Source organism: Lagopus muta, chromosome 7, assembly GCF_023343835.1.
Source record: "Lagopus muta isolate bLagMut1 chromosome 7, bLagMut1 primary, whole genome shotgun sequence".
In the NCBI taxonomy this organism is placed as follows: Eukaryota; Metazoa; Chordata; class Aves; order Galliformes; family Phasianidae; genus Lagopus; species Lagopus muta.
The window spans coordinates 19,732,061-19,746,262 of NC_064439.1; the positions used below are offsets into that span (position 1 = coordinate 19,732,061).

Here is a 14,202-nt window from a genome sequence, read left to right on the forward strand (position 1 = left end):
CCCCTGAACAACTGCAGAATCCTGACAAATTTGGAAGAGGTATGCTGTTGCCTTGGCAATCCTGGTGAGACAAAAATCGCTGCAGTGTGCTGGGACCTGGTCCATTTTTACTGAGACCCATTCAGTGCTATACAGCACCCTAAAGGGAAAAAGATATCTGGAGTTGAACAGGCCCAGCTATTGCTCCGTGCCCTGTAACAGGCCTTGTAGTTCAACTAGAGAACCAACCTGTGCCACTATCAGTTGCCTCTATATAAACAGCAAATAAATGGCTACAAATGCCAACTCATTTAGTAGGGAAAGAAACTAAAACAAGGATGGAAGAAAATGAAGCAGAGCTATCATAAGGACAGGAGGAGAAAGAACCAGCATTCATAAGACAAAAACAGTCTGACCCCTTCGAGACATTCAAAAAGACCTCAGCCATGATCCAGGAGATCATACTGTCACCTGGCTGCTCCAGTGTGGAATAATGGGGTCAGTAGCCTGGATTTAGAGGGCATAAATGCCAGGCAACTGGAATCCTTTTCTAGGGAAGGAGTCATTAACAAAGCAATTGGATAAGGGACTCAAACCTTCACCCTAAGGAGGACATGGTACATTTCCCAGGTAAATGGACCACTGTGGAGAAACATATCTACTACCCGAGGGAATTAGCTGTGCTGGAGGTGATGTAGAATATTGACCTAGACAATGGCCAGTTATCTGAAGATCCAGATGATGTCAGGTGCTGGCAATCTGTGACAAAAATGTGTATGGAGCACACCGTCATTATATGCCAGCACACTTACAGCAACGTTCTGGAATGATAATGAAAAAAACAATGGAGGAGGTTGCAACTCTACTTCAACAATATGGAGAAAATCTCTCTTCCTCCCCGTGGGCCTGTGCCTCAGCACAGGGAAACTGTTCTGGGAACTCAAAGACAGGATGTCCTATCTAATTGTGATTTGTGTGATGAGCCTAGTGCTTTCTTATGCTGCTGTGAATCACTAAAGAAATGGAGGAGGTAACAGAGGTTCCAAATGAAAGAAAAAAGTGTAGTATTTCTTAGCGTATGTTTGCTAGACTAGCCACAGTTCTCTGTCCTCTGTGTTTTTCTACTGTCTTCAGAATTAAACAGGATACTTGAACATGGTTAATGACATGTTGCCAGGCAACATGACATCTGCCATTTTCCCTGCTCTTTTACCTTGTTGATAACAGTTCCACCTTATGCTTTTTTTTGAGCAAATTGATGAGAATATCAGGAGGGATAATGCTTCATAGAAGCAAGTTTTGACTCACTTTTACATGTAGATTCAATTTCTGCAGTTGAAGTAGCCCTGTTGCTGGCTTTCTCTATTGAATGTGCTCCTATAGCAGGGGGGAATGAATGAGATGCATGAGAAGTTTCTGACACCGTGGGATAATAACCAACTAAAATACTATCAACTGAAATAATCAACAATTTACATTAATTTGCTGAGTTGTGATCACAAGTGGATGCACTAAGGTCTCTTTCAGGTTCCTCAGGGCAAGACAGCAACCTAGTATTACAAAAAAACCCCAAAAAAACAAAAAAACACAACTTATTACAAAATAAGCATTTGCAAGGTTACCTTCTATTAGCTGACATAGACAATGACAATGTGACAACTCCCGGTCTGTTTAAGTGTAAAGGAAAATGGGAGAATTTAAGCTATCTTCAGTAGGAGCTAGTTCCATAGCTTTTCACAGGTTCAATCCAGTACTAGGTTTTTTTTCATCACACCAATGTAAATTATATTCATCCCATTTTAATGGTCTGGCACTACACCATCAAAACACCCAAGACAGAAGTAGCGGTTTTCAGTCTGTTGGTGACTATTTTTGGCTTTTGGCCGTCTGTGCCTGGCAATGCAGTCTGCTAAATGGTGGATGCTTTCACTGGGATTTACGAGATTAGAGCTGCAAGGACAAATGACTGAAGGCACACAAAGAAACAATCAAAAAATTTATTAAGCATGCACTGTGTCTTTTTATTTGTTTGCAGTCCTCTCCTCTTTCAGTTTATCCCTTCAAGAACTGTGCTGTGGTTGGAAATGGAGGCATTCTGAAAAATTCCAGCTGTGGAGCTGAAATCGATCGTTCTGATTTTGTGTTTAGGTAAGAGCTGCTTTATCTCTCTGAAGGCTGTTGGACATTTCTACATGCTTACCAAGCTTGCCAATGCCAGTTTTTAGCAATGAGAGATCTACCTCTCAAAGGGTACCCCTCCAGCTTTATAGATTTAAGGACTTTGTTTCCTTAGTAAAAAAGGGATTTTATGGATAGATATATAATCCAAAATTACAAGGATACCTTGCCAGTAGTGTAAAACTTGATTATCTGAGAAAGTGATATTTCTTTTCAATCAACACTCTTAAATAAAGAGAATTTTTTTTATTTTTTATTTTTTAATAAGGAGATGATAGTAAAAAAACTCTCTGAAATTAAAACAAGTCTGTTATTAAATACCATGTTTACTTTTGCCAAGGGGTTTATCTAGTCACAGGTTGGGTCACTAATGCAGTTACTTAACTGCCCCAGTATTTGTCTTACCATCTGGGAGCATCAGATTTAAATAATATTTCATGGAGTCGTAGCATCGTTTGAGTTCGAAGGGATCTGTGACCTTTAAACATCATTTAATCCAACTGCTCTGCAATGAACAGATATGATCAACATGCAGTGCGATCAAGTGCACTCTCAGTAAGTTTGCTGATGACACCAAGCTGGGTGGTGCAGTTGACAGAGCAGAAGGAAGGGATGCCATCCCGAGGAACCTAGAGAGGCTTGCAAAGTGGGCCCAGGGTGGGAACCTAGTGAGGTTCAACAAGGCCAAGTGCAGGGTGTTGCACTTGGGCCAAGGCAATCCCAGATACATGTGCAGACTGGGAGAACTCATTGAGAGCAGCCCTGTGGAGAAAGACGTGGGGGTTCTGGAGGATGAAAAGCTTGATGTGAGCCAGCAGTGTGTGCTGGCAGCCCAGAAGGCCAACTGTATCCTGGGCTACATCATAAGAGGGGTGGCTTTATGACTTTAATGACTTTAAACTAAAACAGGAGAGATTTAGGTTAGATATTATGTGGAAATTTTTTACTCAGAGGGTGCTTAGGCACTGGCATGGCTGCCTAGAGTTGTGGATGCCCCATCCCTAGAGGCACTCAAGGCCAGCCTGGATGGGGCCCTGGACAGCCTCATCTGGTGGATGACAATCCTGTCTACAGCAGAGGATTGGAACTGGATGACATTTTCAGTCCCTTCCAACCTAAGTCTTCCTATGACATCTATGGTTAGATCGAGTTGTTCAGAGCCTCATCCTGTTTCTTCAGCTCCCTCTGTAGAATGTGGAAAAAAAAGGCAAATTCGGTACAAAATTTGGCCCACTCATTCAGTGCAGGTGAGACGTTGTTGTTGCTGCAAGGAAACACTAACCAAAATACTTCTCTCAACCATGACCAATCACATGGTCTCATTGACTCTGTTTCCTTTCCTGATCTTGAGTAATATATGGGCTTTTCAGATAATTTTAAAAAATCTTTCCAATTAGATAACTGATTTTAATACTTGAGAATTCTGTATATTAACATGCTAAACCTAAATGTGTGACTTCAAAAGTCACACCTCCTTTCCTTATAACTGAAACCATTCTTTCTGCAGTTGAGCGAGTTCTGCCATTATCTCATGAAACAGCCATCAGCGTTGCTGTGCCAACTGAGGGATTGGTATCAATCAATCTTTTTAGACAGCAAATGATAGAAAACTTTGCAGATTAAATGCATGGTTTAGGCAAGAGGTGCAGTATTTTCAGGCAGCTAACATGGGGCATTCATAGACTGTCTCCTTACAGGATTTTATCTCTGCCTCTGATTTGTGAGATGGTTTATGAAAATGAGCTCTCGATGCCCTATTTTAACCATCTGTACAGTAGATTATTATTATTATTTTTACCAAAAGTGCTAGTGCTGTAAGGCTTATTTAATGTTTGCAAAGTACTTAGGGGTTCCTGGGAGCTGCATGAAAGCATCATTGCACAACAGCGGAATTTGCAAATAAATACTGTGAAGCATCTGCTTAAATAAATGTTTCTCAATTTCAGGTGTAACCTCCCTCCAACAATGGGAAGCATTAGCAAAGATGTTGGCAATAAAACAAATCTGGTGACGGTTAATCCAAGTATCATAGCTCAGAAGTAAGTAATACTGAAATTCCGTTTCTGTGCAATATTATATAATTGCTTGACGTGATTTAGACTTTGTTAAAAATCCATTGAGATAACAACATAGAAGCAGTGCATACTGATTACTCCATTAATGAGCTTTAGTTCCCATGTAAAATATGTACTATTCTAAATGGAAATCTATTATGCTTGGTCTTTTTTTAGCAGAAAGGAGTCAGCAGTACCCAGATTAGCAAGTTACTTGGTTGGCACCAGTCCAAACTTTATAGTCAAGTAAAACTGATGATTGCAAGCCCAAGCTGCTTCCTTTCCTTCCATGACCTTTATGACCCCATAATGTAAGAAAGGAATTACAATAATAAATTGGGAAAGCTTGGAAATGTGTGTTCAGCTCTATCAGCAGGACTGTAAACACACGTTCCTAGTTAATATGTTAAAGAGCTGTTCTGATGAAGGATATTTTCTAAGTGGACGCCCAACCTCTGCAATCTGTTTTTTCATTCCACACTGGTCACTCTTCTTTTCTCAGTAGTTTTTTTTACTTCCTTGATGAAAAGAAAATCTAACAAGGCCAGCCTGACTAATCCAACATCTTCAGACATCTTCAGCAGTCTGGAGCTGCAGCTTATCTATGAGAAGGACTGCCATGGCATGTTATTTGCTGCTTACTGATCTTACTGTGTCTCACTGTCTCTTGTATCGGTATTTGTCAAATGGACATCAGGCAAAGCTTGTTTCGATTCTTCTCCTTTGTTAGAAGACAGAAGGAAAGGTAAAGTAAGCACAGAAATGACTAATAGGCATTTGCCATTGTTTCAGGATATAAACAGAATTTTTGCAATAAGACTTAACTTCTTAGATGGCTACCCAGCTCTTTTAACTTAAATGATGAGCTGTAGCTTCCCCCAAAATAGATTTAGCTCATTGATGTTGGTGGGGCTGCACTAAAATCTGAGAAGTAAAAGTTGGTTCAGTGACTCCGCTTCACTGGTGACTGTTGACCTAGTGTGTGATGATCTTGTAGGTCCTTTCCAACCTTGTGATTCTATGATTCTATAATATTTCTCTGACCTTGATCATAGCCCTCTGCCATAGGTACACTCATTTTTTTTAGCCAAATTAAGCAACCTTGAAGTTTACAAATCCTTTAGGATTTGAAAAAAAATGATTATTTAAATTTTCAGAGAAGACTTTTAAAGCTTTAGAAAGAGGAAAGGACTAGAAGCAACACAGAGTGGAGCTAACTTTGTTTTCTCATCTAGAAGTCCTGTTCTTACTTGATTCACTTTGGTTTCTAATTCTGTGTCTCAGTACTGAGTTACTTTGATGTTACCTCTTGAACTCCAGGCATGTCCAACCTTTGGCCCCTGGACTGCATGCAGTCCAGCCTGTCCTGCAGCCCGCCCCATGCTCTGCTGTGCCATCATGGCAGTGTCTCTTTCATGCAGAGCAACCAGGCCTGGCCTTGAAGCACACTACTCACTCAGAAACAACCAAAACATCGGCCCAAGACAATTCCTCCTCACTCAACGTGGTCCAGGCAAGCCAAAAAGTTATCAGACTCTCTTGCAAGAAACAAGCACAATTATTGTGTGTCCTAATTAAGCTGGGCTACACCACACCTTGTAGCAGAAACACTTGAAGGGAAAGAAAGTTCCAGCTTCTAGCTAAGAAGGAAGTACAGACATCTGAATTCTGACCTGAAGGCTTTCTATACATATTACCCTGAGTGAAAACAAAGATAATTCTGGGAGGAGAGGCCAGAAGTTCACTCTTAGCAATAAGCTGAGGACTCTTGCTTGCTTTCACCACATGGCTCTGGGACGCACAGGGGACTAGGTTGAGCAGGAGGGGCTGAGAGTCTCTCATTCATTGTGTTTCAGAGTCTGCTGGTAATGGGATTTTTCTGAGGAGCAGAAACTGTAAGTTTAAATCCCTTCAGACTGAGACTGGTTGTCTTTCTCTTTGCATAAGTTCAATTGTGCAAGAGGAATTGTTAACTACAGTGAGAGTTTTGATTGGAAATAGCAGTAGCTGCTGTCCTCTGTGTTGAAGTTCTGCATGAGAAGAGGGTTTGAAAGTGTTCAAGTTGCAAAGAGAAATGAAAATACTTTTTCCATTTTCTGGAAATAGAGCCATTTGTGAACAGTGGTCTCTGGTAGCCAATAAGAGGTTAAAGTGCACCGCTCACATGTGTAGCTGCCAAAAAAAGAGGACTGAGTGTTTTGAAACCCAAAGGAATTGGAAATGCTATATGTTCAGATGATTCAGACAACTAAGACCTATAAAGTAAATTAATTGAGAGGCACCCTTGTGTCTTGTATCACTCTGTAACATTCAGTATTTGGGAGCACTGCATTATTTGATGATGAGAAAAATGTCTCTTTGCTGACTGTTAGGGAACCAAATCAACTGAGTATAAATCTTCTTCACCTGTGAAATTAGCACCATTGTTCCCTTTGTTGTCAAACGAGATAAATAGACATGCCTGTATTTCAGCTGTTTTAAAAGCATGTCAAAAGCAGCTAAAACCCTGCTCATGTGCATAATGGTATTTCCACACAAGGCAGACACCCAGGGTTTGAAGAGGACTTATTATGACATGTTGATGGAAGAAATACTTTTCACAGATACATGCGGTACATACCATTAGGGAAGTATTCTTAAGCAGAGGATGTTTCATTTTTGTTTTTTGAATTCTCCTTCAGAATTTTTTTAATCAGCCACTTCTGTAAATGGGTCCTTAATTCCTTAGCTGTGAATTTTTCTTCTTCAGTAACTCTTGTGTTGCCAAATCAATCATATATAATGTGTTCTTATTATACAAAAGAGCCAGATTTTTCCTCAGAGCACATGTGACAAGATGTAACAGATCAGTATAAATTCACAATGTAGACAGGCTGAACTGGTACAGAAGGGTTTACAAATCCTATATGCAAGTGCAGTTATGCAGTTTTGGTCTGTAATATATTTACTTCATAGTGTATTCCATTCACTCTTTTCCTAAAATATTGTGCTTGGCAGATACAACAAACTAAATGAAAAGAAGGCAGAATTTGTGGAGAATGTTGCAGTCTATGGAGATGCTTTCCTTTTATTGCCAGCATTTTCCTTCAGAAGCAACACAGCTACTTCTTTTAAAGTCTATCATACTCTGCAAGAGTTCAAAGCAACCCAAAGGGCAATATTTTTTCACCCCACCTATCTGAAAAGTCTTGCCCAGTTCTGGAGAACTAAGGGTGTGAAAGCCTACCGGTTGTCATCTGGTTTTATGATCACTAGTGCTGCTGTTGAGCTGTGTGAGAATGTGAAGCTTTACGGCTTCTGGCCTTTCTCAAAATCCACAGAGAAGATGCCAATCAGCCACCACTATTACGACAACCAGCTGCCCAAACCAGGTTTCCATGCAATGCCCAAAGAATACAACCAGATCCTTCAGCTTCATGGTAAAGGCATTTTGAAGCTGCAGTTCGGTAAATGTGAATCAGACTAAGAAGGTAGGTCACATTCCTATGACATAAAATGTCTGTATTTAAGTCATGTGTCAAAGCAAAACTGGTTTTGCAAACAGTTTTGTACTCTTCCTTAAGGAGACATTTCTACCTTGCAGTCAATAAATGTTGTGTTCATATACAAGAGAAATATTGGATAATATATATAATGTACTGCAGAGCTGAGAAATGCTTTCTACATGTGAATTTAAGATGGGAAGATAGCTAAACACGCATTATCACTGCAATTTGCAGTCAGTCAGTAGTGTCTTCTCATCTCAGGTAAACGTTTCCACCAGCCTTTGTTTGGTTTGAACCAACCTCCTTTGTGAATCACTTTATTTAAGGCAGTCATGCTCTGTAATCTACAAGAGATGACAGCTAATCCTGACATAGTATTTCCAGGTGTATACAGAGGCTAAAGTAAGGATTAAGTTGACCCCGTGTAGGACTAGCATGTATGCACTCTTATTCTCTCTCACTAGGGAAAAATATGTTTAGAGCAGTATGCTGTCTCAGCCCTCGGCTGGAGAGCAGCTTGTGGACAGCAGTGAAGAAGTTGCCATACACTACAGCAGATCTTGCTGAGCATTTTACCTTGAGGCAGCCCAGAATCTGGAAGTTACAAATACAGGATGAAGTGTCATACCCTCTCTGTTCTTTCAAACTGTTCCATCCCCCTTGGTCCTCTGCCTTCTGTGCACTGCCTTAAAGAAATGCAGTAAACAGTCTGGCCCCTGACCTTGAACCATTTTACCACATACAGACTACAGATGACTTTAAAGATACTTGTCTGCATGTTTTCAATCTTGATTTTCCCTATTTGTATAGATACTTAGAACAAAACCATAAAATGGCTCAAGGGAAGGGACCCACAGGGATCACTGAATCCAATTCCTGGCTCCACGCAGGACTACCAAAAATGCAAACCCAACGAGCATTGTCCAAAAGCTTCTTGAACTCAGCAGGCCTGGGGCCATGACCACTGCCCTGGGTAGCTTGTTTCTGTACAAGCTGTGCCTGTACTTCCTCATTTTCTAATTTTCATAAGCTAATTCAGAAATTCCCCAGCTCAAAATATGTCATCAGATTTGCCTTTCAACTCTGTTTTCCCAGAGGGTTCACGTTAATATAATAGTAAGTGAACTGTAAAGTAGAATCACCACATGCAGTGGACTTTAATTGGACTGATGTAATCTTACGACTGTATTTTAATTTAAATAAGTTAAAATAACATCAGCTTGCTCAAGCCAGAAAGTTTGAAAGCTAAAGGCTTTTTTTTATGGCTTAGTTATGAAATATATTTGAAAGTACCTTTTGATGCTATTTAGAAGACACGCTGTCAAAGATACATTCGCAGTTGGTTTGTGGGCAGGGACTGTTAAGTTTTAAACTCGCTGATTGCTAAAACCAGAAAGGCAAAACCTTTTATGGTATAAGTTTCTTTGAAGAAATAGAAAAATAAACTGCTTTCATGTATTGTTAGCATAAAATAAAATAGTTTCTAAGTCCCTTCTAGCCTATCTGGTGATTCCGTTCCTGTCTGTAGTCCGTGGTAGGAGATTATTTAAAAGGAGGTGTGTGTGTATGTGATTTCTTGTGGCTAAGGTGAGTTTTTTTGCTTGTAAAAGGTTGCAACATATTGGAAAGGTTAAGAAATACATAATGTATTTTGCTTAGTGGCCAGGCTGTTTATATCCTGCAGTTTCCATTGTATCTATTCTTTCTGCAATATAAATCACCGGAGACATTCCATGTAATTTTAATTGTAGTAACTACACTAAACAGGAAAATGAAAGGCAGCTCCTTATGAATTTTTCATCCAGAGAAGCAGAAAGAAGCCACAAAAATGTTTAAGCATCTGTATGTGTTAATTAAATGCTGTCCATGCTATGCAGACTGAAAATGACTTTTGTGGTCAAATTTACGAAATGAGCTGTAAAGGAAAAAGCAACCAGAAGGATAAGTTGTGCTGCCTCAAGATTTTTGTCTACTGTTAATCACTTCTATTTACAGAGAGAAAAGTTAGTCCTTTAATAAAAAGAAATTAAATGTGTTCAGTGTGAGCTATCGTTCTGCTGCTATTATCAAATATAAGAGATAATTGAAATCCTATAATGAGTATATTTTGCTGAAGATGATTTTTTCAAAAAATTGAACAATCTCATTTCTCTTTTCAATGTCTCTTTAATGTTATTCTTGTTCCCACTCTTCCCTGTTAGCGGGATAGCTGAAGCTTCTTTATATCACTGGGCATCCACAAAAGTCTCAGGCTGAATTTCCCTCACAGGTTACTGTAACACAAGTCTGCTGCTATAAATAAGAAGTGAATGACTAAGTAGTGCTGTGCTGGAAGCACCTGTGTTGCAAGCAGGTAGCAGAGGCTGGAACACCACAGGGAGAGCATACCTGCATTTCAATGAATATTTTCTGCAGTATTGTTTGCCATTCTTGCCATTGCAGAGGTGTACTTTGCTTGTTGGATAGAAGGGACTGTCAGGTGTGAGAGTCCTTTAAAACTGGTTTGGAACAATGTGGGTAACTCCATCAACCTTGATATCCACTCCTGCACTGTTAAGATTGTGCTCAGCAGAAATGTGTCTTTGCTAAAGTAGATGCATGCCTATCACAGATTGTAAGATGGGAAATGGGACATTAGCAAAATCTCAAAATGTAATTAAAATAATGATCTTTATTATTTTGTATTAAATTACAGAATCATTTTGCTATGGCCCTGCAGCTGAAGGAAGAAGTCTTGTTTGTTCATTGCTTTAACCTGATAAGGCTGAAAGGCATGTCGTTAGCTTCAAGTAAACATGGGCTCAGGGAGGGGAAATGGCCTGAATCCTGTTTAAAAATAGAGAGAAAAATCTGATTAGAAAAAATGTCAGACGATAAATTAATCAGACTGGCAAAAATGTGATGGCTCAGAAGCTGGTTAAAATGCAAACGATATCTGACCGAGAAACCATGGGGTTTTCTGCTTGCTGGAAAGAGACAGTGGGGAAGATGAGTATGTGTTGCTTTGACATACAGCACAGCAGCGTTAAGCAGCTGCTAAGAGAAGTCAGTCAATAGAAAAACAAAAAACAACATGGTGAATAAGAATGGAACTGAGACTCCCCGAGCCCGGGGCAGGGAATAGCGCTCAATCGTCTGAGCGGAAAGTGCTGTAGGAGGAGAGGCTGAGCAGGGAAATGCTGGTGGCTGGAGAGTAAGGGCTGCTGAACCTTCAGCTGAGTGCGAGTGTGTGTTACCTGGAAAGTAACAACTGGGTCTGGGCTTTTAATTGCAAGCAGATGAAGAAGAGCCATCTATTTGTGACAGAGAGGGAAGCCACGCAGACTGCCAGTGGGGGTGGAGCTAGCTGGGTAACATCATGCAAAGCAGGTGACTGCCTGCCTCCTTGCTCATGATCCTCGTCTCATCAAACTTAACTGGGCTGTGCCACCCTGCCAGCATATAGTATTTTCTTAATATTAAAAGTTCCTGGAAATGCAATCAGTTATAAATACCATTATAAAGAATCTATTTATAATTGTTATAAAGAGCCTGTTTATAACTGTAGGATACCAATATGAGGTTAAATTCTATTGGAATTCTTTCATCCTTGCGGTGTCGCAGTGGGAGACATATGAGCTACATCGCAATTTACTTTTAATGAGAAAAATATCACATTTTGAAAATAAAGACACATCTAGGTCCCTGCCGGGCAGCTAAATTTCAGCCTCCCTAAATATTATCCAGCATCAAACTATCAGATGTGTGCAGCATTAGAAGAAAGGTCTTCTGCGTTAGTACCTGTGCCACATCGCTTTAAAGCACGCACTTTGCTTCTGTGTTCAGCCACTGAGCTAAGTGCATTAAGAGTAATGTCAGTAACGAAACAAGTGGGGATAAGTTGCTTCTGTTTATTTAAATCCCACCAGATTAGAAGAAAAAAATAGATTATATCAGATTAGAATTTGCATTAGATGTTAAATCAAATGGAAAAAAAAATCTGTACAGATTTAGGAGGGTATTATTTTGTTTTACAGAAGCAGAACTAGGCTGTTGAACAAACAAAATAAATTCATTCTCTAGCTGTTTCAAAATATGATTAAGATAATATAATTTAAAAGTTACCCATGTTCAGATGAGGAGTGGATGTGGTTGCGCCTGGCCCTGCTCAGTTTGGAAGGCTGCAGAGGGTGGTGCAGGTGGGGTGCTGCAAAGAAGCACTCCTTTAGGAAAAGCAGATGTTTGAGCTAGATTGGGCACTGGCAGCCCAGCATAGCCAGGAGACTTTTGTGAGCCCGTGTAATAAATATCAGCAACCTCCGGTTTGTAATAAAGCTGAAAAGCACATGCAGAAGGTGAAATACATGTAAGTTATTGGCTGGTTTGAATATCAAAGGCGGTTTTCCTACTGTACTAATAATATCAGTAACATGTTTTATTGTTTTAATTCCAGGGTGATCATCCAAAGGAGACAATTTGTGTATATCTTAGCGCCTCGATGTTGGATTTGATCTGATGTGATTTTGTGAGCATTAAACTGCATTATTACAATAGATAAATATTTGACATCTGGGGGTAAAAGGAAGGGATTTTTCACACATTGACTGCTACATTTCCAATTCTTAAGTATTCATTTTTTTTAATACAAAATAACATTTTTGTGTAAATTCTGAAAATTCTGACTGTGGTTTTAATTGTAGCAAAGCACAATCTCAGAATGGTGGCAATATATAACATTCATAATGTTTTTCTTCTTAAAGTATCATTAAATTATTTTGATGTAAGGTCTCTGGTTTAATCAATATCATGGAACATGGGCAATAGTCACTGTATGGTAGCTGCCCAAGTTGGTAGTGAATGCTTTGAATTAAGAACTCAGTCACACACATATAGTGTTTTTCTGTCTGAGAAAGGTGATGACAAGAGCTACAATGGAGTTGTTAATTCAGAGCTAAGTCAGTCTTAGTTTGTCCCAGGGTGCACAAATGAAAAAAAAAATCCCTCAGGTTAGAGATAGTCAAGTAGTTCATGTGCTTTAATTTTGTGGCCAGTGAGTAATGCTGTAATGGATGTAATGGGATCAGTCCTGTGAATTATGTTAGTTTTGTGAAGAAGTGTTTGACAAACCAGAGCTATAATTACCAGAGTTATAAAACCAGAGTATAATTATTTTTAAAACCCTCTTCTTGCTTGTATTCCTGTCCAAGGTCCAGTTCAGCTCCAAATGAGGACAGTCAACTAGGTTTCATCCTGCACTCCCTGGAGTCCTGGTAGGGCATGACTTTGTACACATTCCTGCAATCCCAGATCCATATCTGTGCTGACATACGTGAGGGTCTATTCACTAGAAAAAATAATCTATACCAGCCCTAGCATTTTTTCTGTTTCATTTTCACCTAGCATAACACCTTTCCCTATGTGACAACTGATAAAGAAACTGCATTGAGCATTGTTAGAAGAACGTTTCTTTTAGAGCCAACCCCAAACTTTTCTCCTATACTGGGGCATGTGAGAAAAGACTACAGTCACTTAATTAAAACCCCATGCAGTTCTTGTGCTTAAAGTTTCCATATGGTCCATTGGAGCACAAGTGAAATAAAGATTCACATTAACGTTAATGGGAGCTATAGGCACTTGTTCCTCTAGCTGTGGCTGCTAGTATATGACTGCTTATACTTTTTTACTGCAGAAAAAAGAATTGCAGTAACCAATTTCTCTTGCAGGAGGCTTTTTTTGAGTCTACTGAATGATCAATTCAATGATAGAATGTCCTTGCTGTACTTTTAGTCAGATACTATCAGGTTTTTCCGTACTAAAACTCATCTTAGTACAGTAGCACTAAATCCCCAATCAACTGATAGTTTACAGAGCATTCAGTATTCCACTCATTGAGGATTATTTGTGCAAAAATAAAAAACACCCAAAAAATCTACTATAAATGTATTGAACCCTATAAAGTATACTTTTAGACTGATATCTTATAAGAGCATTTCTATATTGCTGTAATATTTGAAAGCTTAACTTGCAACAGTTTTATAACCACATAAATAATCCTAGAAATATTTGAATCATTTTTTTGATCCATTTCCAAGACGATATCAGAATCTCACTACTCCTACCCCAAAGTGGCCCTAAACTCAGCTACATACATCAGCACCAAGTTCATTTTTTTTTTGCAAAAACAAGGTTTTAAGAAAATAGATAGTGCTTTGGGGTGTTGGATGACACCACCGATACACAAGTATAGGATTGAATATCAGTAGGGCTTTCATGAGAAGCAAACATGTCATAATTGAGCTGATGGGCACAGCTGACTTACCAGCTGGTGGCTGAAAGAGGCAAGCACAAGGGCTTTATTCACTGAGACTGTTCTGGTTCCAGCACCACGCATCCATGTTTTGTCCTCACTAGCAGTGGAATTTGTGCCAGTTTCTGACCACAGACATCTGCCACACATACAGAACTAGCTGCTGTAGACCTTGCATCCACATTACAAGTGTGGTAGATGATTGCCTGCTGCAAGACCC

At 39.6% G+C, this 14,202-nt stretch overlaps 1 protein-coding gene across 3 annotated transcripts in view; it reads left to right on the forward strand.

Annotated features, from left to right (window-relative positions):
* Positions 1–13,356, forward strand: part of ST8SIA6 (ST8 alpha-N-acetyl-neuraminide alpha-2,8-sialyltransferase 6) — a 52,205-nt gene extending 38,849 nt beyond the window's left edge. For 2 of the 3 annotated variants that reach the window (XM_048951457.1, XM_048951454.1), the window contains exons 6-9: positions 2,015–2,127; positions 4,104–4,196; positions 7,209–7,681; positions 12,129–13,356. In XM_048951457.1, the coding sequence (XP_048807414.1) occupies positions 2,015–2,127; positions 4,104–4,196; positions 7,209–7,677 (675 nt within the window). In that variant the 3' untranslated portion in view covers positions 7,678–7,681; positions 12,129–13,356. Of the gene's footprint in view, positions 1–2,014; positions 2,128–4,103; positions 4,197–7,208 lie in introns of all 3 variants that reach the window. The other variant, XM_048951456.1, reaches the window with a different exon arrangement.
* Positions 13,357–14,202: the final 846 nt, after the last annotated feature.